Source organism: Dermochelys coriacea, chromosome 1 (assembly GCF_009764565.3).
Source record: "Dermochelys coriacea isolate rDerCor1 chromosome 1, rDerCor1.pri.v4, whole genome shotgun sequence".
Taxonomy (NCBI): domain Eukaryota; kingdom Metazoa; phylum Chordata; order Testudines; family Dermochelyidae; genus Dermochelys; species Dermochelys coriacea.
Genome location: NC_050068.2, coordinates 229,301,807 through 229,326,614, shown reverse-complemented (window position 1 = coordinate 229,326,614; position 24,808 = coordinate 229,301,807). Strand labels below are relative to the sequence as shown.

The window sequence follows — 24,808 nt, the reverse complement described above, 5'->3', positions numbered from 1 at the left end:
GGATGAAAGCTAGAGGCATATAGGTAGGAATAGCGGTCAGTAGGTTTCCGATATAGGGTGGTGTTTATGTGACTATCGCTTATTAGGACCATAGTGTCCAGGAAGTGGATCTCTTGTGTGGACTGGTCCAGGCTGAGGTTGATGGTGGGATGGAAATTGTTGAAATCATGGTGGAATTCCTCAAGGGCTTCTTTTCCATGGGTCCAGATGATGAAGATGTCATCAGTGTAGCGCAAGTAGAGTAGGGTATATATAGTGTGGCTGATGTGATTAGGCCCTATGATGGTGTCCCCTGAATAGATATGTGGACAGAGTTGGCAACGGGCTTTGTTGCAAGGATAGGTTCCTGGGTTAGTGGTTCTGTTGTGTGGTGTGTGGTTGCTGGTGAGTATTTGCTTCAGGTTGGGGGGCTGTCTGTAAGCAAGGACTGGCCTGTCTCCCAAGATCTGTGAGAGTGATGGGTCGTCCTTCAGGATAGGTTGTAGATCCTTGATGATGCGTTGGAGAGGTTTTAGTTGGGGGCTGAAGGTGATGGGTAGCGGTGTTCTGTTATTTTCTTTGTTGGGCCTGTCCTGTAGTAAGTAACTTCTGGGTACTCTTCTGGCTCTGTCAATCTGTTTCTTCACTTCAGCAGGTGGCTATTGTAGTTGTAAGAACACTTGATAGAGACCTTGTAGGTGTTTGTTTCTATCTGAGGGGTTGGAGCAAATGCGGTTGTATCGTAGAGCTTGACTGTAGACAATGGATCGTGTGGTGTGGTCTGGATGAAAGCTGGAGGCATGTAGGTAGGCACAGTGGTCAGTAGGTTTCCGATATAGGGTGGCGTTTACGTGACCATCGCTTATTAGTACAGTACTGTCCAGGAAGTGGATCTCTTGTGTGGACTGGTCCAGGCTGTGGTTGATGGTGGGATGGAAATTGTTGAAATCATGGTGGAATTCCTCAAGAGCTTCTTTTCCGTGGATCCAGATGATGAAGATGTCATCAATTTAGCGCAAGTAGAGTAGGGGCATTAGGGGACGAGAGCTGAGGAAGCGTTGTTCTAAGTCAGCCATAAAAATGTTGGCATACTGTGGGGCCATGCGGGTACCCATCACAGTGCCGCTGATTTGAAGGTATACATTGTCCCCAAATGTGAAACAGTTAGGGGTGAGGACAAAGTCACAAAGTTCAGCCACCAGGTTAGCCGTGACATTATCGGGGATACTGTTCCTGACGGCTTGTAGTCCATCTTTGTGTGGAATGTTGGTGTAGAGGGCTTCTTCATCCATAGTGGCCAAGATGGTGTTTTTAGGAAGATCACCGATGGATTGTAGTTTCCTCAGGAAGTCAGTGGTGTCTGGAAGATAGCAGCGTAGGGCCTGAGGGCTCACCTTTCCTGGTCACTCTTGTTATAGTCTGTATGGGAACCCCCATTGTTTCATGTTCTCTGTGTATATAAAATCTCCCCACTGTATTTTCCACTGAATGCGTCCGATGAAGTGAGCTGTAGCTCACGAAAGCTTATGCTCCAATAAATTTGTTAGTCTCTAAGGTGCCCCAAGTCCTCCTTTTCTTTCAACTTTTCTGCACACTGCAACCCTTCCCCTGCCTTGCTGGTGCACCATGTTTTAACTGCCCCGTTTTAAATTCTGCAGAGCCCAGGCCACCACCTTCAAGGGTAATTTAGCCTCCTGCCGCAGGAGCCCCCGCCGCTCCTGCCCCCGCCGGACTTTCCACTTGGACCATCCTGATCCCCACTCCCGCCTGCCTCCTCCCCCTCCCTTCGTGGGGGCGGGGCTTCCTAGCTCCCGCCCTATCCGCGACTTCGCTGCCTCCCCCGCCTCTTTCAGCTCTGCTGGCCAATAAGGGCTGGTGCTGGGCGGGGCCAGGGTGTCATGGCCGCCTCCGTGCGGCGGTCTTTGCTGTGGGCCCGGCGCTGACCGCCGCGCGCTGCGGGATCGCTGCTCTCTCGGCTCGGCGGCAGCGGCGCGGCCATGGGGACGGTGCACGCGCGGGTGAGGTCCCTGCCGGCCCCGTTGGCGCGCGAGGCCGAGGAGGAGCCGCGCCCGCTGCCGCGACCTTCGGGAGCGGGGCCGGGCCAGGCCGCGGGCCTCTGACCGAGGGAGCGGCGGGGGTGGCTTGTTCCCCGGGGACCTCCCAACCCCTTCCCCGCGGGCTGCGGCTCTAAGCCGAGCGGGGTTGAGGCTGCCCCGCCCCGCCTCTCGCAACCGGCCCGGGGCCACTGCCTGTGAGCCTGGGGCGGCAGGATTCCGCCCTCCAGCGCGTCTCGGGGGCCGGCTGCAGCAGCAGTGGCCCCGGGGAGTCACTGCCCGGGGGCGAACCGCCCGGCAGGGGAGTTAACGTGCAGTGCGTGACGGGCGCCCCGCGCGGCTCTGCAGAGGGGACGCTCGCCCCTGGGGCGGCGGGTGACGGAGGCCCCAGCTCTGGGTGGCAGGGAGGCCCTCTTGCCGAAGTGGCGGCATGGGACTGCGCCAGGAGGCGGGGCGGGGCGGGGCGGGGGGCTGAGACGGTGAATAGGCGCCTCCGCCCAGGGTCTGGCTTTTCTGCACGCTGATTGCCCCAGGAAGGGTTTAACTCTCTGCCCAGCTCCTTCCTTCCTTCTCTCAAGGGCCTCTCTCGCACAGCTTTTGGCTACGGCGGGTACTGATTTCAAAGGGCCACCGGGCTTTCTGTAATCTGAAACTGGGAAGTGGTGACGTATAATAAACTAGCTAAAGGACCGAGCTCATAGAAGAAAGGGGATGAGGGCTGCGGCTTTTATGCAAAGTGCATTTTTTTCACCTGGCGGTCTTTCGTATATTTGCACTGGTGTTCCACCCCCAAAATAAACGTCATTAAAATATTTGGCTTTTCTGAATAATATTTGGAAGTTTTAGGTAATGGCATAGACAGTACACTGATAAAGTTTGCGGAGGATACCAAGCTGGGAGGGGTTGCAAGTGCTTTGGAGGATAGGATTAAAATTCAAAATGAACTGGACAAACTGGAGAAATGGTCTGAAGTAAATAGAATGAAATTCAATGAGGACTAATGCAAAGTACTCCACTTAGGAAGGAGCACTCAGTTGCACACCTGCAAAATGGGAAATGACTGCCTAGGAAGGAGTACTGCGGCAAGGGATCTGGGGATCATAGTGGACCATAAGCTAAATATGAGTCACGTCTGTGACATTGTTGCAAAAAAAATGAACATTATTCTGGGATGTATTAGCAGGAGTATTGTAAGCAAGAAATGAGAAATAATTCTTCCAATCTACTCTGCACTGATTAGGCCTCAACTGGAGTATTGTGTCCTGTTCTGGGTGCCACATTTCAGGAAAGATGTGGATAAACTGGAGAAAGTCCAGAGAAGAGCAACAAAAATAATTAAAGGTCTAAAAAACATGACCTATGAGGGAAGATTTAAAAAACTGGGTTTCTTTAGTTTGGAAAAGAGAAGATTGAGAGGGGATGTAAGTTTTCAAGTACATAAAAGGTTGTTACAAGGAGGAGGGAGAAAAATAGTTCTTAACTCCTGAGGATAGGACAAGAAGCAATCTGCTTAAATTGCAGCAAGAGAGGTTTAGGTTTGATATTAGGAAAAACTTCCTGTCGGGGTGGTTAAGCACTGGAATAAATTGCCTAAGGGGGTTGTGGAGATTTTTAAGAGCAAGTTAGACAAACACCTCTCAGGGATGGTCTAGATAATACTTAGTCCTGCCATGAGTGTGATGACCTCTCCAGGCCCCCTTCAATTCTATGATTCTAAGAAACTCTGAGTTAAAGTACCACACCTAGATTCAAGTTGCCTTATATGCACAAAAACAGAGCCGTTGGCTTATGTATTGGGTGAGTCATAGAATACTGTAATTTCAGCATATGCTGCCTTATCTTGTATTTTTCGTTCTGGTTCCAGAACTCCAAGGTAATATTCAGTGAAATGAAAAGATGGTAAATTTTAAATTGATAAAGGCATATGTTTTTTCATACAATATGTAATTAGACAGTGGAGTTTATTGTTACAGGAAGTTACTGAGACCAAGAACTTAGTAAGATTCTAAAAAATGATTGGACATTTATATGCATATCAAAGATATCTAGAGTTGTTATAATTAATTATACAAATTTTGAAGGGGGTATTAAGCCTCATATTTAAGGGTTTAAGCAAATTTCTAGTAAAGATCAGAATAAGACCTAATATGGGGGCAGATTATCCTACATCTCCCTACTGCAATGTTCTGAAACCTTCCTCTGATTTAGCTGGTACTGGTTGTTGTTGGAGACAGGATACTGAACTAGTTGGACCTTGGGTCTGCTGCAGTATGGCATGTCCTGTGTTGCAAAAGAATAGCTTCTCCCTGAAGCGATTCAGCGTATACTCTGCCCCCATAGAGATTGTTGCTGAAGTTTGATATCAGCAGTAGTGTAAAAGGGTATTCCATAACTTTGTGAAGTTTTTATTGTTTTTATTTCATAATGCTGTAAACTATAGCAAACAAACCCATTTTTAGTTGGAAAACTGAACTGACTTACCCTCTAACCTCAAAAGCAGACTCCAGCATTGATGAGTCATGTTCTTTAGAATGATGTTCGGAGGACTGGTGATAGGAAGAAAACCTTGTGTTTGCAAATCTAAAGATGTAAGCCACACAACAAAGTAACATGCTGAAAAACCTGTGTTTCTCTGGACATTTGGCACCTAAACCAAATGTTATGATATCTTTAATTTTGTGTATCACTTCCCGTAGTGAAAGTATGCCTTAAAAATTAGATGACTGACAAGCATAGATGCCTATTAAAAATTGAATTATACAAGTATTTTTGAAGGGCTGGTGAATAATATCAGAAAAGTTAAATGTTTGAAATTTTACAAAGGAAAGGAACTTGTTCTCCTGCAAAACTGTGTAGAGATTTAAAGAAACATACTGTACTTTCTAGGTAGACATAGCTTACTGTATATCATATCTTACTAAAGAAAACGCTCTCAATGTGGAAATTATTCAATATATAATAAACTTTCAGCAAATATATACTGTACAAATACATACATGTAATATCCAGTATTTTCTCTCTTCTATTTATGGTATTGTCATTCATTATAATACGATGGGCGGAATGGTGAGAATTTTCCTCACAAGAAAAAAAACTCTGATGTGGTACAAAATAATTGGTATTTGCTATTTAATAAATTAATTTTGTGTATATATTTCATTCAGAGTCTGGAGCCTCTTCCAGTGAGGGGATCTGACTTCGGTGCTTTAGGAGATGAACCTGAACTAGTTGAAGTTGAACCTGAAGCCAAGCAGGAAGTCCTTGAAAACAAAGATGTGAGTTCCTAATCAATGGGTGTGAATGTTTTTTTTTTTTTTTTTAAATTTAAATCTTTTATTTGTAGGGACTATCCCAAACCAGTATTTGAGATACAAAAGAAGAGAATGAATCCAGTAATGTCTGGTTTCCTTTGTTATTCGGTGATTAAAATCGGCAAACAGTTATTAATTAAAGTGATTTAAATAATTGATTTTAATCATGTTTTGCATTTGTACTTTTTAGTTCTTTTCCTGATGAAAAGTTGATTCTTATTGGTTGATTGTTGAATTGCAACTAAATATAGTTTTCATACTGAACTTGGTGCTGCTTTTTGCTAACCAGGAGGCTGCAGTATTTCTGTACACATTTATTTAAGCAATTATATAGCTTACATTTATTCAGATTTTTAACTTTTTTACATTTTATTATGTTAAAAATGTTGAATGCATTTCTTATTTACTAGATGGTTTATTTTTTACTTGTGATTTGTGTCAAGCTCTATTTAGATGGAAATTCAATTAAATGCACAAACATTTTTTTTAAATAAAAGTGCTGAATACATAAGAAATTTATCACAATTTAGCAAATCATGTTTTACATTTAAAACTGATATATTAAACAAAATATTATTTGTAAGGCTAAGATTTTGTCATGGGTTCCCCAGCCACAGCCAGGAGCTATGGGGGTTCCTCTGCCACCTGCGGTGGCTTGGAACTCCGGGGGCCACCAGAGATGGCCGGGGTACCCTGCAGTTCTATCCCGCCACAAGCTGTGGGGGATCCTGCAGTTCCCGACCCCTGCAGGCTGAAGTCACAGAGGTCACTGGAAGTCATGGAATCTGTGACTTCCGCAATCTCGGTGACTAAATCATAGCCTTAATTATCTGTAGTTAGTGAATTGAACTAATTGTTTCTGGCAACCATGTTCTTCAAGATTTTGGAACTAGTAGATTTCATCCTCTCACAAGTAGCTTTATTCATAGATTGGAAAAGGAAAACAAGCTTTCCTTCTTTTTCAGCTCTCAGTTGGTTTCTTATCTTTGAATGAACTAGTTGTTCAACTGAACTAGTTGAATAAACTGAAACGAAAAAAATGTTTTCTCTGCACATGCAGTAGAGGCTACTGTAGTCAAAAGTTGATTCAGCCCATCAATAAACTCTGGTTCCAGGTGCTTAGCCGGTGACATCCACCAGTTCAGTGTCTGACTATCTTTAAAACTTGGCAAGCTGATCTACTGTTTAATATTATTTTTGGTATTTAATGTAAATGATTTCAAAACATTATATTAATTTAAGGCTTTAATAAGGTTTGGAGGTGTTAGATTTTTATTGGTAAATGTTGGTGAACATCGATTTCACCATACACGCAAACACCCAGAAACCAGCAAGAAATATTTCCATCAATGATGATAAATGTGCAGATAGGCATAGTAAGAAAAATGCTGCTTGGGAACTTAATAGAGTTTGATTTAAGGATATTTACTTCGTATATATTGATATGATGTTGACAGTTTGTGTTTGAACAGTTATAAAACTTTTTCGAATCTGAACATTTACTGTCATTACATAATTGTCTTTCCCTCCATAATTTCCTGCAACTGTAAATATTTAAATTGAAAAAAATATTTAAAAAACTTAAAAATAAACACATTATCCACTGAAATTATTAAAAATCGAATTCTGCCAAGCCTAGCCTTAACGTAGCTTGTCAATTTCATACTTAATTTTAAATAGGTTTATTTTTAAAAAAAAAAACTGTTCAATTTAAATAAAATCCAATTAAAATACAAAGATAATCATTTTTTAGCAACCCTGTTTTTCCTACAAAATATGTTGTTAAATACATTTAATATGTTTAAGAATATGAGATCTCTCTTATTTGCCATGATGTTCTCATTTTTAAAGATGTTTCCTTTCCTGGACTTTGTTCATAGTCACTCCTCCTGGAAGCTTGGTAATGAAGTTTCTGTCCTTAATAAAAAATGTTTTAATTCCATTACATGTGTGCACCAATTTATTACTGTAGGGTTGCCAGTGATGGTAGGTTGCAACTATCTTCTATTTTATTAGAAAAAGGAGCATCTAATCATTTGGTGGGTTGTGTTTTTGTTTTTTTGCAGTGAGTAATAAGTCCGAAAGCTATGTGTACTGAAAAGCTTGGAGAAAACAAGGCAGATTTAATCAATATAGTGCATTAAAACCAGATAAACTAGCTATAGTACTCTGCTATATAGACAAAAAAGAATTTGAGTTTTAAAAAAAAATCATTCAGTATCTTGTTGTATTGTAGACCTTGCTATGTGTTTTAGTTTATAATATTCAGATGGTGATGGAATGTTTAATATTTATTCAGGTATTTGAGAGTTATTTTTGACTGTATGTTTAAACTCCTTGCTTATATGTAAGTGGTAAAGGAAGTACACAGAGAACTATATGTTTAGGTCTTATGTGTTCAAGAGCATATGGTTTCAGCCAATGACTGACTTGTTCATGAAAATATGACTAAAATCCTAGTAGCTATGGACTCTTAGTGTAGTCTTTTCCTGTAATCAGTTCTTGATTTGGAGTTAGGAAATCTGTTTTTCAACATAATTCTTGTTAATGGAAATAATTAATTACAATCCAGGATTGAAGCTCGTATTGGTCCCTGATATTATAAATTAATAGTAATTCACAAATGAATCCTATAATCTTGTACCTTCAGTCAGACTACAGTATATTGATGTCTAGGTGGTTTAATTTTTTTTGTTAATAGTCATTTTATATTTAGGTGGTGGTTCAACATGTACACTTTGATGGACTTGGAAGGACTAAAGATGACATTATCATGTATGAAATTGGTGACCTTTTCAAGGCTAAAAACCTCATTGATGTAAGTATTGTAGTGAGTGGCATATGCTCTGCAAAACATTCCAGACTTGAAAAATTTACCAAGCCACTTACAGATACTAGTTAGATGAGTAAACCTATAGGCCAAACGTAGTTTTAAAAAAAAAAAATTAGGTGATAGTTAGGAGTGTCCCATCAGCCCAACCTCTTGTCACTTGTGCTACTAGTCTGCAATGTCTTTATTACCACTGATTCCCAAGAAAGAAAAACCCAGTTTGACTTTCAGATCAGGTTTAGTGTGCAGAACTGATTGAAAAATTATTTTGTTTTCTTATAAACTGAGATAACAACATACACACAACACCATGATGGTTTTTCAGTTACTTTTCGTAGTGGAATTGCACTTTATTATGTATTTATGTTATGTAGTTGTATTCAGTTCTTTAAAAAGAAAAGACATCAGCTATCAGAGTTAGCATTTTGGTGGCATTGTCAGTTGGGATTGAAGTCTGAATCAGTATGGATATTCTCTCACTCTTGAGTAGATGTCTATCTAGAATAAGGTTGACCGGACAATGTGGGGAAGTTTTCGTTGCTGCTGCCCACCTTTATACTGCTAGAGTTCTTCTGAGGTGGTGTCTTTTTTTGGACCAGCTTCTGTAGGTGTAAGAGGCAAGCTTTCAAGTTTACACAGAGCTCTTCTTCAGGTCCTGTAAGCTCGAAAGCTTGTCTCAGTCACTAAGAGAATTAGTCCAATAGAGACACCAAGTGGTGTTTCTAATATCCTGGGACTGACACTGCTATGTTGTATACAGTAGTTCTGCTGATCAGTTTCATTCTGTAGAAAAGCTGTTATTTGTTTACTCTGCAGGTAGAAGTTCTTTATATCTAGCTCCTTCTTTAAGTACTCAATTCAGTAATTAACACATGAGGTTTTTATCTACACTTTTGAGTTTAATGTATAGTCGATAAACATAAGGAATCCAAATGAGATGTTAAGATCTTACCTTGTTAACTCTGATATGGTTGAGAAGGGTTTTTTCCTTTTTTTAAAAATGTTTTAAAGAAAATGGATATGCAAGGATTATAAAAAGTTAGTGATGCAAGTTAACAAAACCAGGAAATTGAGATGGATGCTCTGTGTTTAACTTCTTGCATCTGGGTATTGAAGTAGATCCTGAATCGATTTATGTTCTAATGTGTATAGAAGCTGTTCAAAATCTATGAATGACGTATGAATCTCTTTGTGCTATTTGGCCATTGTACCAGTGATTTCTTGGTAAGGTGCAATCCAAATTCCTTCTCTCATTGTATAGGTAATGAGAAAATCACATGAAGCTCGTGAAAAGTTGCTCCGTCTAGGAATTTTTAGGCAGGTGGAAGTTCTGATTGATACATGTCAAGGTAAGAATTGGATTCTATTCCTTCTTCTGCCACAGAGTTCCTGTATGATGATAGGCAAGTCACTTAAACCAGAATCCTTACAGATGGTCATTAATTATGTGTTCCTCATTTTCTGGCTGCCTATTGTGAAACACCTGGGGCCAAATTTGCCAAAGTGTTCAGCATTCACAACTGCAACTGAAATGGGTGGAATAGTGATTTGAACATATAAAGGGCTGTACTCTGAAAAATCAGGCCCTTAATTTCTCAAGTAGGGCATCCAAAATTAGTGAACACTTAACAGTTTTGTCCTTTATCTCTGTACCTCAGTTCTCCAGGTGTAAAATGAAGATATTAATACCACCTAATGTCATGGACAGATTGTGAAGATGAATACATTCATGCTTGAAGTATTCTGATATTATAGTGAGACCACCATAGAAATGCCTATGAGAAAATTAATAATTTTGTATTTAGTGCAGGTTTTGGAAGGTAACTGTAGAGTGCTTAACATTCTTTTACCATAGGGTGGTTTTTTTTTTTTTTGTAAACATGTATGCTGTCTACTTACTCATCTGATACAGTATCAGTTTTGCATTGTTTTCAGTTATTCTACTTAACATCATTTCAAAATGTCCAATAAAGAATTGTATTGTCATTTTAATATCAACTTTTATTTTGTATTGATCAGAGGTATTAAAGTGACCATGGAAAAAAGATCTTTAAATTACCATGTGTCAACATCTTCTGTTTTATAGCTTGTGTCTGATCTACAGAACTGTACATACAAGTTCATCTCTTGGAAATCAGTGTTTTACTTTCATCTTTCAAAGCTAACTTTCATTCATAATTCTGATAAGGTATCTTAAATCGATAATTTAGCCTTTTTTGTATCTGTATACACCATCTAGCTCCTTGAAAGTCTGTATGCTAATGACATTTCTAATTTGAAGGACACTATTGTTTTATCCAGTTTGACAAAAACACTTGCCAGTGGGGGGGAGGAGAGCTTTCCCTGGGTGAGCCTTCCACTTATCATCTGATGTTGTTGTTGTTGTTAGGCTTATTTTTTAAAGTTTCCAAGCCTTAGTTTACCCTAAGACAACTTACCAAGTATGACAGATGCAGAGGTGCCTGCCTTAGATTGCAGACAGCTTGACATGAGAGAGATGTGAACTGCCAAAGGCCAAAATCCTCGCCTCTATGGTAGGAAGGAATCTTTCTCTTCTACATTTGTCCCCAAGTTGCACTTAAGCAGTAGCTTGCACTGCCACACATGTGTAATGTGCTAAATGAATCAATTTCTATCTGGATCCACATTTCCAAATCTGTTACATAGCAGCGTGCTGGGAGCTCACATGGAGCTGAGAGCCTTGGTGCGCAGATGGGGTGTACGTAGCCTATCTGCGTGGGATACACACTGGTTCTGCAATAAGAATTTTACAAGTACATGATTATAGATAGGGTCCTACCAAATTCATGGCCGTGAAAAAAGTGTCACGGACCGTGAAATCTGGTCTCCCGGCCAGCAGCTGCCGCTCTCTGGCTGGCCAGCTGCGATGGCAGCGCTGCCACCAGCAGCAGCGCAGAAGTAAGGGTAGCAGTATCTCAACCCCTCCTACAATAACCTTGAGACACCGCCCCCCCAACTCCTTTTTGGATCAGGACCCCTACAGTTACAACTTTGTGAAATTTGAGATTTAAATATCTGAAATCATGAAATTTACAATTTTTGCCCACCCAACACTAACAGCAAATAGGAGAAATCCAATGACACAGTTGTCTTTGTGTAATCCTTTAAAGCCAGACTGCAGTTTTCTACCTTTAGTTGAAGGGTTTGTTTTTTACTACAGGGTGTTCTCATCCCATATGAAAGAACTAAAGGTAAAATAAAGTTGTTTAAGAACTCTCAGTATTTCTATATATATTTTGAAAATGCAATATAAGTAGTATTGTCACTAAACTAACTTCTGACTCAAACTAGATAGATTGTAGGATGAAAGGTGTAGGCCTGGAGGTGAAAGGTTAGGATTATAACCCACTAATGGGCTATTAGTTATTGCTCTAATAAATAGACTCATACAGTTAGATAGCTGGTGGCATAAATGAAATGGTATGGTTGTGATGGCGTCAATAGACAAATGTCCATATAATACTTTTTTTTTTCACGTTTTCAGCCGTTGCCCTTAATCTGTAGCAACCCCTGAAATTAGTTTGGGATGTTGAAAGGGTCCCTTGCTTCTAGCAACCACAGTTGATCATCATTTTAGTTCTGTTGTGGTCAGCATCATGTCCAAGGTCTCCAGCCAGGTCCCCTTTCAGTACATTCCCCTTCCAGGGTAACCAAAAGAAAATAAGTCCAAATGAAAACCCAAAATCCTAATGGCCACATAGCGGGCCTGTAGTCCTTGTCCCTTTCCAGAGACTTACACCTTCGCAAGAGGGATGGTGTAATAGGAGATGCCAGGCTTATCTTCTTCTCTCGTTCCAGCACAGGGCCCTTGTAATAAGAACCAAGGGTTTGTTTCTTATGATCTTTCTCTGATTTCCTGAGCTGTTTCCTACCTTTGCCTGCATGCAGGTGTCTGCTATGGAGCTGCACCCTCCAGTCCTCTCTCTCCTTGGAGTTTCATCTGACTGTGTAGCTTTTATAAGTCTGTAGCTAAGGCGTTTTCTCAGGGTGTCACTTAGCTTGTTTGGCAGGTGCCTGGAACCCCATCACTCCTGCTGACCTCTCCCTTCAGGGTCAGTCCTGGGGTATCAGTCCCCTACTGCTGCTCTGCTGTCTCAGTCCTCTTCTATTGACTCTGCAGTCCTTCCTTTATAGGTGCTGCTCAGCTTGGTTCTCTGTAATTGGGGCTAATCCTTAATTAGTTGTGGCCCCCCAGGTACCCCACAATGGGCTAATTGGACTCTCAGATTCCCTGTTAATCCATTATTTGCCAGTGTGGGGCATGTGCCCCGTCATATACTTGCTTACCGCTTCTCATCCCAGGATCTCAAAATGCTTTACAAAGGTTGGTATTTTACTTAACTGAGAAGGAAACTGAGACACACAGAAATCAAGTAGTTTGCCTAAGTTTCCACAGCAAGTCTTTGTGACAGTCTGGCCTCCTGACTCCCATCCTCGTCTCTAACTACTAGTTCACACTACTTTAAATCAAAACAAATCTTGTAGTTTCAACAGAGGGGCCAAAGATTGAAAAGGCATACAGAATGACCTACCCTTTCACTCCTAGTGGCATCCTCCACAGGTCAGGACTGAGACATATAGTCAAGGCAGAGTGGAGAAACTTGTGTGTTATACCTGTTCTGTGACTAAATAAAGGAATTCATTTTCTGGTGCTGTCAGTCAGGATTAGAATCTCTCAGAGGTATGAAAAATCTCAGTTATTTGTCTTTTTAAGTGTACATATCATTTTAGTGATATGGTAGACGTAAAAATAATGAATTATCAGAGAATTGTAATGTAGTTGTACATTTCATGCTTTTGCTGCAATATGTGTTGGTAGGAAGCCTCTGAATTTCCTCCTCTTATCAGAACAGTGCTTCTGTTGAAATGGCCTACTGTTATCAAGAGACTGTTTAATTTGGGAAATATTCTGTTACTGAAAATGAAAGATCTGTGTGACATAACACATTGTTCCTTAAAGGCGTATTGCCTAATTGCATAGAGCAAAGGCAGATGCCCTTTACCATCACAGTTTAGAGCAGTTGAGTTAAGACAAGCGAGCCAGAAATTATTTTTATTTTTTAAGAAGGGGGAAAAAATGCTTCCATTGCATGTTACTTTCCCATGAAGATTGGGAACACTATATTTCCAGTAACTATTTGATATAGCTTCCTTCTTTTAAAATAAAATCGGTGTAAATCTGTTTTCATAGGGTAGGTTACCAAATGTATGTTAAACTAGTTCATAACTAAAGGACCGATGCTGAAAAAGCCAAATGTATGACAGAATCAAACTCCTATATACAAATACTCAGATTCTAATTAGGACTTCTAATTTTGTGAGATTATTTTTCTGTATAATTTAGCCATTGATGAAGATTTGAGCCAACCAATTTTTGATTTCTAAAAGAATGTTTTACAAAAGTTAAGTTGCCTTTTATACAGATATAAAGCAATACTGAACTGATTACTTGTAAGAAATGTATTAAATGTACTGTGCTCACTAATAAATGTATGTTTATTTAGGAGATGATGCCCTTCCAAATGGTTTAGATGTTACATTTGAAGTAACAGAACTGAGAAGACTAACTGGAAGCTATAACACTATGGTTGGCAATAATGAAGGCAGCATGGTATGGCTGATTTTTAAGTGTTGCAAGTTTCGTTTGTTGTGGCGTGATTTATTTAATTTTTTTAATCTGAGAATGAGTTTCATGCTCATGTGAAGACCTGAGCCTCACAAACTTACTTCCACAATATAGCTTTGCCAAAAGACCTTCATCTTGGCCTACAGATGTCCCCATTGTTTTCATTCTGTGGTTGTATTTGGTACATCTGACAGGCTTTCCTCAAATAAGCGTATTTTTCTTGTGCCCAAATGGGTACTAGGCTGAGATCATAACTCAATTTCACTTGTAATTTATGCCTGTAGCTAGATTTTTCAAAAGTTCATCTAGGATGCTAAGGCCCTGATTCAGGAAAACACTTAAACATATGCTTAAGGTGTTGTGTTTTGAATTTAGGCCTAATACACAGTGTCCCTAGCCCAATAATTTGTTTTTTATAATTTACAAATTATTCAAATCCGTAATGTAAATATAAAATTCACAAATGTGTTGAATGTTGTTTGAGATGTGTTATGTGCTTAATGTTGAAAAGCATATGAGTAACTTGTTCTCTGGCAGATCAGTTCATACTAGGCTTTTCTTGAAGGAGTATGAGGTGTTTGACCACCAAATCACATTTATTTCATTCTTATAGTTTTGAAGACCAATCCCAACTGTTCTGGGCTGAAATCTATAGGACTTTTCAGGGCCTCCAATATTATAGAACATATTTGCATTACATTCACCTTTTATAGTTAAGTATGATTAAAGATACGTATCAACTTAAATTATAGTCTTGTCTGAAAACTATTTACCTACTGGTGTTATAAATCACACAGTTATAACTAAATTAAATTACGGGAAAAAATCTGTTTCAGTTCTAGTGCATTTGACAAAACTCCATTTTCCCTCTTATAGTCAGCTTCCCTTCTGTTTGTTTGCATTTCACACAAAGCAGTGGAGGAGAGGAACATACTAAATAGTAGGAAAATGTGACATGTAAATAGAATCCTGTGCAGATACAAATTTATATTCGCGGATATAAATCTGTATCTGCAGAACCGCAGCACTGAAAGGAACAGAACATGGGGCTGCTGCTCCCAGGAGCCAGTGCCCTTCGCCGGCAGCAATGCCGACATGGCTGTACCACCCCCAGCTGTGCCGCATTCCTTCCATGTAGCTGTCTGCGTCTCCTCTCTGGGGGCGGGTGTGCTGCTTGAACACAAGAGCACAACCAGGGACAGCTGCCAGTGAGCCTGGTGCCCTTCACAGTGGGCGGGGCTGGGAGTGGTACAACTGCCCCAGAGGAGCTGTTGGCATGAGGCACTTGCTCTTGGGATTGGCGGCCCCACATCCTGCTCCTTTCACCGCTTCAGTTCCCAGGAGAGCCCTGCGGTTCCATGGATACCAATTTATATCCGCGCTGGGCTCTACTTGTAAACACACACATTGGCTGTGGGACTAAAATCACTCAAGTCTTCTTAAGAATTAACTAGATTTCAAGTTGATTCTTTCCTTTTAAATTTGTTTGAAATATATAGAACTAGAAATTTCTCCCGATATTCTTTTATATTAGTATTTTATAGTTACTTGGAAAATCCTCTAGGTAGTAATCTTAATCACAAAAATAAACTTTAAGTCTGGTTGGGTTGCCAACTTTCTATTCGCACAAAATCAAACACACTCTTGCCCTGCCCCCCCCGCTCACTCCATCCCCCCTCCCTCCATCGCTTGCTCTCCCCCACCCTCACTCACTTTCACTGGGCTTGGGTAGGGGGTGGGGGTGAGGGCTCTGGCTGGAGGTGTGGGCCCTGAGGTGGGGCTGGGGGTGAGGGTTCAGGAGGGGGCTTAGGACTGGGGCAGGAGGTTGGGGTGTGGGCTGTGGGAGGGAGTTTGGTTGCAGGAGGGGGTTTTCTACCTGGGGTTAGGGTGCGGGAGGGGGCTTGGGGTGCAGGTTCCGCCTGGGCGATGCTTACATCAGGTGACTCACGGTTGTTGGCACAGCAGGGCTAAGGCAAGCTCCCTGCCTGCCCTGGCTCTGCGCAGCTCCCAGAAGCAGCCGGCATATCTGGCTCTTAGGCAGAGGGATCAGGGGGTTCTGTGCGCTGTGTGTGCCAGCAGGCACCATCCCCGCAGCTCCCATTGACCGTAGTTCCCGGCCAATGGGAGCTACGGAGTCGGCGCTAGGGGCAGGGGCAGCATGTGGAGCCTCCATGGCTGCTCTTGTGCCTAGGAGCCGGACATGCCAGCTGCTTCCTGGAGCTGCGAGGAGCTAGGCAGGCAGGGAGCCTGCCTTAGCCCTGCTGCACTGCCGACTGGACTTTTAATGGCCCGGACAGCAGTGCTGACCAGAGCCACCAGGGTCCCTTTTTGACTAAGCGTTCCGGTCAAAAACCGGACACCTGGCAACCCTAAAGTGTTGTGGCTCTCGTCTTTACACTTTCCCAACAGCTGTGAGACCAAGACAAGCTGGATTTGGTACACTGGATCTGTGGATCTCTAGATCATGCCTTTCAGCACTTTTGTACTCCTTAAAAAAAAGAGGGACCCTCCTAAGCACTGCTCAGTGAAACATAAGTGATGATAGCTCGGGCTGAGAAAGACCTACTTCATTTTCCCAGCCAAAGGAGTGGCACTATCACGAAAAGGGTGCAGCTAGCATACAAGGAGGCAGGTGAAGTTAGCTGAAATACTTGAAATGTAGCAAAATATTTTACTCTAACTTTGTGACAGAGGAGGGCATTATTGTAATGCTTTAGTGATGAAAATTTAACTTACAAAATTATATTATGAAAAATACCTTAAATCTTTCTTGTTGCTACATTGCCAATTTGTTAAGGCTGTACACTTTATGGACTTTTTAAACAGAACAACGGACATTATCAACTCAAATTATAACGTGTAAATTGCATGTCTAAAAGCAAATATAGTGATGGTTCAAAATTCCAATAAAAAAAATATTTTTAAACCGTCAAAAATGAAAAGCGTATATTACAGTACTAAGAACCAGAAAGTGATACAGGCTATAACAAAAGTAAATTTGAGGTAATTAATTTTCTTTGTCAGTGCTGTCAGAAATGCAAAAAAAATATGAAGAGCATAAATAGTGATGAGTAAATTGGCTTTTTAAAATGCTTCCATGTCTAATCTCGGACATTATTAGTACCATAAATACATTTTTCTAGAACATATAATTGTTTGCCAGTATCTTATTCTTGCAAAATCAATAGTAGCAAAATTTTTTTTCCCATTTCTCCTAGGTTCTTGGGCTCAAACTCCCTAATCTCCTTGGACGTGCAGAGAAGGTGACCTTCCAGTTTTCCTATGGAACAAAGGAAACTTCATATGGCCTATCATTCTTCAAACCACAGCCTGGAAACTTTGAAAGAAAGTAGGAAACAGACACAATTTCTGAATACGCTAATATTTCTTCATAATAACAGAAATATTTCTAAGTGAGGTTATTCTCTGAAAACTAACAAAAATGGTGCATTGGCCTCCCACATTTTATTTTTCAATGGACCAAGTTTACTTCGTGAAAGTGATGAGTTGTTTGAAGTTAATGAAGTAGTGTTTGCTTATGCCAAGGTGAATTGGGCCCATTATCTTAATTTCCATGTGTAAAGATATTCTTCCTTAATACCAGCTCTGTGAAGTCCATTTAGGATCTGAAACTGGGTTCTTTATGGCTAATGCTTAATTACCAGCTTCACATCTTAATCTTTTGCTTCCCATGCTTGTGATGTGATTAGCTGTGAGAGACATGGGAAATTAACTTATAAGAAATACAAGTAGTAATAGTTTTGTTTTTGTTTTGAAATGTTCGCCAACACATATATCCAAAATATGATTTTCATTAGTAAGATCTCTGAGGTAAATTTTTCACTGTCATGCATGGAGAACTAATAGAATGCAATTCACAATCTTACTTATTCTGATACATTGAGCTGTGAAAATTGACCTTCTATTTCAGTGGCTCTCAACCAGGGGTACACATACCCTGGGATTACACAGAGGTCTTCCAGGGTGGTATCAACTCATCTTGCTATTTGTCTAGTTTTACAGTAGGCTACATTAAAAAAAAAAAAAAATACTAGCAAAGTCCATACAAACTAAAATTTCATGTAAACAATGACTCATTTGTACTGCTCTATATATTATGTGCTGAAATGTAAGTACAATATTTATATTCCAATTGCTTTATTTTATAATTATATGGTAAAAATGAGAACATAAGCAATTTTTCTGAAATAGGGTTAAGTGCTATGACATTTTTTTTGTATTTTATGTCTGATTTTGTAAGCAAGTAGTTTTTAAGTGAGATGAAACTTGGGGTATGCAAGATAAATCAGACTCGTGAAAGGGGTACAGTAGTCTGGAAAGTTTACAAGCCACTGGACTATTTCATGTGTCTGTAACAATGCAACAGCTTCCATCAGTCTCCTGCAAACAGGAAGGACCTCTCACTTGAAAGGACAACTTGCTCTTTGATGAATGCAGGACTCTTCACTTAACGTTGTAGTTATGTTCCTGAAAAATGCGACTTTAACTGAAATGACATTAAGCGAATCCAATTTCCCCATAACAATTAATGTAAAAGGGTGGGGGCTAGGTTCCAGGGAAACTTTATATACACACACACACACACACACACTATAAGTTTTAAACAACCCATTTAATACTGGTACACAGCAATGATGATTGTGAAGCTTGGTTGAGGTGGGGAAGTCAGAGGGTGGGATATTTCCCAAGGAGTACCGTACTGCTAAATGATGAACTAGCCCTCAAGGGTTAACTCATTGTTAATGTAGCCTCACACTCTACAAGGCAGAAGGAATGAAGAGAGGGGAGACAGCATAGGAGACAGAAACACACACCTGTGTGTGTGTGTGTGTGTGAGAGAGATGTGCATTTCCCCTTTAAATATGCTGATCCCTGTCTTAAGTACACTGCCTTGTTAATTAGAACAGCAAGCTGAGACCTACCTCACCTGCTGCCTCCGGGACAGGTGTGTCCCCCCTGCTCTATGGAAAATGGGGTAAGTGGGGTGCAGGAGCAGGGGGGAGGCAGACACCCTGACATTAGCCCCCCTCTTCTCCCACCCCAAGGCAGAGGGCAGGAGCAACACATGGCAGTGGGGAAGGGACAGTTGATAGCCAACAATTGATAGCCTGCTGGGCAGCTGCTGCACAGGGAACTTAGGGGAGCGGGGAGCTGCTAGTGGGGCTGCTGGTCCACCCTAGTTCCAAGCCCCCACCAGCTAGCTCCACCAGGCTGCTCTTCCTGCAAGCAGTGGACAAAGTAGGCAGCTGCCAAATGACATTAGAAGGGAGCATTGCACAACTTTAAAACAGCATGTCCCCTAATTGATCAGCAACGAAACACCGTTAACCGGGATGACCTTAAGTGAGGAGTTCCTGTATGTTAGTCACTATTTACTATAGCTTTTTTTGTTTCTAACAAATAAGATTATAAAATGAGCCACAATTCTATACTCAACTCAGATTTCTTTGATATAGACAGCTGCCTGCTAAAGCCTTAAGGGAAGATGGGGATGTGAAATTACTAATAAGAGTTGGCTTGAGAGCTAGAGTAACTAACTCGGTTTCTTTCACTTTTGATAAGTAAATAAAACTGTTAATATCTCTTCTAGTACAGATTGACTATTTAAATCTGTGCTTTTAAGATTTGTGCCAATATCAAGGGCCGTCTACTGCTCTGTTACGTTAATATCACATAGATAGTTCCTGAAACACATCTTTAGTTTTTAAACTTTTACATGTTCTAACAATTTTGACTTCAAATCACCATGTACTCTTTTTGTTTAGTTTTTCAGTTAACCTGTATAAAGTAACTGGACAGTTCCCTTGGAGCTCCCTTCGTGAGACTGACAGGGGACTATCGACAGAATTTAATGTAAGCACAATAGCACCTCCCTTTGCCTGTTTTGCTGCAAGAACTTGTGGAATTGAAACATTGTTTAGATGTACTCAGTTCAAGGCATACTTGTATAGCTTTTATTTTTTTCTGTAGATTTCTGAAATACATATGACCGTGATCATTTTGCCTTAACGTGAATGATGACAACAATTCCAAGTAATACTTATCCATCCTTTTGATAGATTGTATTACTTGGAATTGAATCTCACTTCACCTGTAGCAAAAACAAATTAAGTCTTTCATCTTACAAAACTGTTAGCGCTAAAAATGTCCTCATCTCAGAGAGATGTCTACCTGCTTTCCTAGGGCACTGGATCCGCATAATTCAAAATGTTTCATTTGGGAGAAGATTCAGTAATGTTTGTCAATTCATAAAGAGATGAATTATCTTGGCTTATAGAATTATATTACTCTGATGGGGAAGAGTGACTTACTTTCCCACATCCAGTACAGCAACTTAGAAAGGGTAAACGTACCCATCTCCTCCACATAGAAATGAGGCATTAGAAATGAAAATTTGTGAGGAAAATGTTATTTTGTAACACTTCCTGTGTTTCTGTATTGTTCAAATGTCTTTTATTTGTAGTTTCCCATATGGAAGACCAATCACGCACTGAAGTGGGAAGGTGTTTGGAGAGAGCTTGGCTCTCTTGCAAGAACAGCCTCCTTTTCTGTTCGAGAAGAAAGTGGACACTCTCTTAAATCTTCTCTCTCTGTAAGGCTTTTCATATTGTAAATGGTATACGCGTGTTTTTGAATGCTATAGGAATTGTGAATGTTGCCAAAAGAGCACACTCTGCTGCTGGTGCTCGAAACATTAATAATCGCTGCACGCTGTGTGTTTGGTGCTCAGATACCTACTGCGTAGTGTGACTCCTCTCAACAAATCACCCAGCAGGTCACTAGACAAAGTACTTATCCTCAGTGACCACTGGTTTTTTGCATGGCTGGAGGGAAGGTTAGCTCTCTCCTCATTCTGCAGAGCTCCATGGGAGAGGATTCCTTTCCCTTCTTCCCACATCTTTTTCTGAAAAGCTGCTGAACACAGTAGAAGAGAGCATTCCTTCCTCTGTCCTACAGAGCTCCTGCGTTGCTTGTAAGCATTGTATCACCACAGCACTTTGCAGTCTTTGATTTTCACTCACAAAATGCAGGACCATGAGTGGATTTGAAAAGGGTTGTCATATGACTAAGTAATTTCTGCTGGGTACTGTAGACACAACATTTCTGGGGCCTACCACAGCCAACAGAGCAGATGCGTCTTTGATGCAGTCTGTTAAGACAGAATTGGGTTATCCTATAGGCACATGGTCCTCTCTTGGCTCTCCAATCCATGTAGATGATTTAGCCTTCGCCTGAGAGTGCTACTTGTCTCCCAGCATGTGCCCAGTTTCTGATGGCAAATAACTCATCCTTTGCTTAAAATATATCTAGCTTGTACCAGTTAAGTAACTCTGTGTCTTTTTAGCACACCATGGTAATCGATTCTCGGAACTCTTCGATCTTGCCAAGACGAGGTGCTTTGCTGAAAATTAATCAGGTAGTGTGGACTCCAATAATAAGTGTGTGCAGCATGTATGTTTGTTTTTTTTTTTCTAGTTGATACTGCTCATTTCTGAGTTTATATATTTTTAAGAGAATAAATTGAATATAAGAAAATCCATTCAAAATAGTTTTGCGTTCACTTTTCAGCACCAGTGTATATTTTTAAATCACTAATTCTCTTTATAAAGGCAGATATAAATATGAAAATAAAAAATATCATTGCAAAACAGTCTTCAACTATTGGCACTAAATTCTTTGGTTAAAAAATACTGTCACATGCCAAAACTAGATCTGGCAAAATAGACATTGAGACAACATTTTGTACCATGGTGTCCTAATGTTGCTAGACTATGTAGCTATTCATGAGTTTTAAAGTTCATTGCACTTAAGTTATTTTTATAAAAATAACTTTTCAGGATATATGCATGAGTTTTTAGAAAATGGTTTCCTCTATCCACTTGCCTTTCAGGTATCTTAACAATTAGCTTCTCAGAAGTATGCGTTAACAATTATGGTGTATGGTGAATTGAAATGTCATCCTTCCTTCCAGCAAAGTCTGGAAGTGCTAGAGCAGCAACTTGGATCAAATAAGAGCAAGACTGGAAAACTTCCTGTTTGTTCCTCCTAAGCAAAGATGATGGCTGTGATTTGGGGCCTTAATAGGGAAAGGAGTGGAGGATGTAAAGTGGGGGAAATGGGGATTCTTTCAAGGATACATATGTGATAAAGTGCACACTGTGAACAAGATTAATAAACTATTGATTATTGCCAGTTGTTTGTTAGATGTTCAAAACAAAATATCCTGTTTTGCTGCTTGTATTCTATACATTTTACCCAGATTTTCGTATAATGCAACTCTACTTTTATAGTCTTCAGTTATATTTTATTAACTGAAATGTTACTATCTCATGGAAAAAGCTTCAACTGTTTGATATTAGGTGTCAAACGCTGTTGCCCCATTCCACCAAGCTCTTGTTGACAACAAGTGGTGTAGAAAGGGGTAGCCATATTTAACATCCGTGGTAAGAAAGTGTGGTTGACCTTTCATTTCTCTAGGATTCAGTTGTGCTTTTTCACAGGTGTTGAATTTGGTTGCCCAACCAGGCCAATGTGGAAACAGCTGTTGTCTACATAGAGAACACTACTGATGGTGACACAGCCTTAGATGAATTATGTTAGGAAGGGGGGCGGGTCTCCAAAATATGCGTGTTTGTGGTGTCTTAAGTTTCTGTTTTTTCTAGGAGCTAGCTGGCTACTCAGGTGGAGATGTGACCTTTCTAAAAGAGGACTTTGAGCTTCAGCTGAATAAGCAACTTTTATGGGATTCAGTAAGTATTTAAACATTTTCAGTTCACTTCCTAATGTAACAAGTGGGGTGATTTGAATGTTTCTCATGACCCTTTTTCATCGTGCCTTCAAAAAGATTTTACTGACTAAAGCTAGATGTGTAAATACTTTGATTTGCCTTAGAATTAATATGTATTATTTTTTCTCATTGTATTAATCTCCTCTTTTTATGTTACACTTCTGCATCTGTCATAGAAATTTGGAAGCTGGACTTTTTGAAGAGAATGGATAACTCAAACAATTAGGTGTGAGAAATGTTTTCCCTTTAAAAAAGAATTCAATTTGATGTAGCTATATTATGTGGATCTTCTGTCCATAGATACTGGCTGGTTGCTGTTACCAGCTTTCTCATTGACGGTTGGACCCTTTAGCTCATATTTCTTCTTCTTCTTCCCTTGATTATAAATCTTCTGGTCAGTCTTGTCTGCCTAGATTTTAGTTATACAGTTAAGTTAAACATAAACATATAGTTATGTTTGATTATAATAGTACTATGAGTTCATGATTATGTACCTGTTATCACCATTATTATCTTCATGTTTTTGTTATCTTTTATGTAAAACTATTGATGGTGAACTGGAAACCTAACCTCAAAATTGTGCTGACAACATTATACGTTGAAGCCCCAACATACCAAGCTCTGGAGAGCATTAAGCACACACATACATTTGAATTTATCTGTTTAAAAACCTCTCTGTAGTATCTCTAATTTTGTTCTCTTGGGTCTATTGTAGATGTCGCAGAATGATGGATAGATACCAGAAGTTTCATGCATACACTGATTCTTCTTACATCTAACACCTTGAAATTTATCATTGTGTGATATCTTTTTAGCAGATAAATTTGAATGTAGTTGTCCACAGCCCCTTATTTTTAATAACTTTAGCACAATATTTTGTGCTAAAGCTTTTTTCAAACTTTCACTTGTATGATAGAAATGAAGAATTTTAAGGTGAAACACTAACCAAACACTTTCATATCTGAGGGGAATGGTAGCAGAAAGACAGTACTCTCTCAGCCTATGAGTAGAGGATAGCTCATCGCATTATTGTCCACTGACCAACTGGTTGTCTTAAGTGGAGCAATGTTACTGGTTTTGGAAGAGGTCCCTCTTTGGTTAAAAGAAATCTCTGAGGTCAGGTGTGTTAGGGTGGGAAGGAGATAATATACCATGAAAAACAAATGAAGGCATCTTCTATGCTTCAAACGTGAGTCAGTACAAGAGGGGGCCCTCACTTAGAATCATAGAATCAGAGTTGGAAGGGACCTCAGGAGATCATCTAGTCCAACCCCCTGCTCAAAGCAGGACCAATCCCCAATTTTTTTTTTGCCCCAGATCCCTAAATGGCCCCCTCAAGGATTGAACTCGCAACCCTGGGTTTAGCAGGCCAATGCTCAAACCACTGAGCTACTTTTTGAGGTAACACAAGTTTCAACCAAAAAAGCTTTCAGGAAACCATTAATGTGCTATCAGATGATGATTTTTAGGAGGTTCAATTAAATCATGTGCTGTTTTGATTGTGATAGTATACTATTGGAGTGACTTTAGTAGTGCTGCTGTATAATCAGCTTGCTTCTCTATCAAGGTGTGACTGAAAATGGATGGGTAGAGGAAGGCAAATGGTACTGTTTGGGGGCTTTCAAGGCAGTATGTTCAATTTTTAACCCTGTATCTCCCATTAAATAAGAAATTAAAAGGCAATGTATAACAAATGGAAAAAAGGGAAAATAGAGAGCAATCAATATACATTAGAAGTTAAGAACTGCGGAAAACTGATAAGGGAAGCTTAACACATCAGGAAAAAAACAATAGGTGGCAGGGCTCAGGACAATGAAGGAAGAGATTTTAAGTATATTAGGAACAGAAGAAACCTAGGAATGGTGAAGGCTCACTACTAGATGGAGATGGTAGAATTGTTGTTAATAGTGCAGATAACGCAGAAGTGCTCATTCTCATATGATACAAGTACATCATCCTCATTCTCTCCAAGTATAGAAGAAATATTTACTGAAGTACTTTCCAGTTCATTAGTAACTAAAGAGGATGTTTAATATAATCTACTAGGGATAAATATTTTTAAATTAGCTGGCCTGGATAACTTGCACCCAGAAGTCCTAAAAGAATTGGCTGAGCAGATCTCTGAACCACTGATGTTAATTTTTAATAAATCTTGAATACCAGAGGCATTTTAGATGA

General features: G+C 40.1%; 1 protein-coding gene across 2 annotated transcripts in view; it reads left to right on the top strand.

Annotated features, from left to right (window-relative positions):
* The first annotated feature begins 1,852 nt into the window (after positions 1 to 1,852).
* SAMM50 (SAMM50 sorting and assembly machinery component) overlaps positions 1,853 to 24,808 on the top strand; it is a 31,172-nt gene continuing 8,216 nt past the window's right edge. The window contains exons 1-10 of one of the 2 annotated variants that reach the window (XM_038421779.2): positions 1,853 to 1,997; positions 5,198 to 5,308; positions 8,061 to 8,162; positions 9,436 to 9,523; positions 13,700 to 13,806; positions 17,040 to 17,170; positions 19,608 to 19,695; positions 20,306 to 20,434; positions 21,188 to 21,259; positions 22,506 to 22,592. In XM_038421779.2, the coding sequence (XP_038277707.1) occupies positions 1,977 to 1,997; positions 5,198 to 5,308; positions 8,061 to 8,162; positions 9,436 to 9,523; positions 13,700 to 13,806; positions 17,040 to 17,170; positions 19,608 to 19,695; positions 20,306 to 20,434; positions 21,188 to 21,259; positions 22,506 to 22,592 (936 nt within the window). In that variant the 5' untranslated portion in view covers positions 1,853 to 1,976. Of the gene's footprint in view, positions 1,998 to 3,616; positions 4,622 to 5,197; positions 5,309 to 8,060; positions 8,163 to 9,435; positions 9,524 to 13,699; positions 13,807 to 17,039; positions 17,171 to 19,607; positions 19,696 to 20,305; positions 20,435 to 21,187; positions 21,260 to 22,505; positions 22,593 to 24,808 lie in introns of those variants that run through there. The other variant, XM_038421769.2, reaches the window with a different exon arrangement.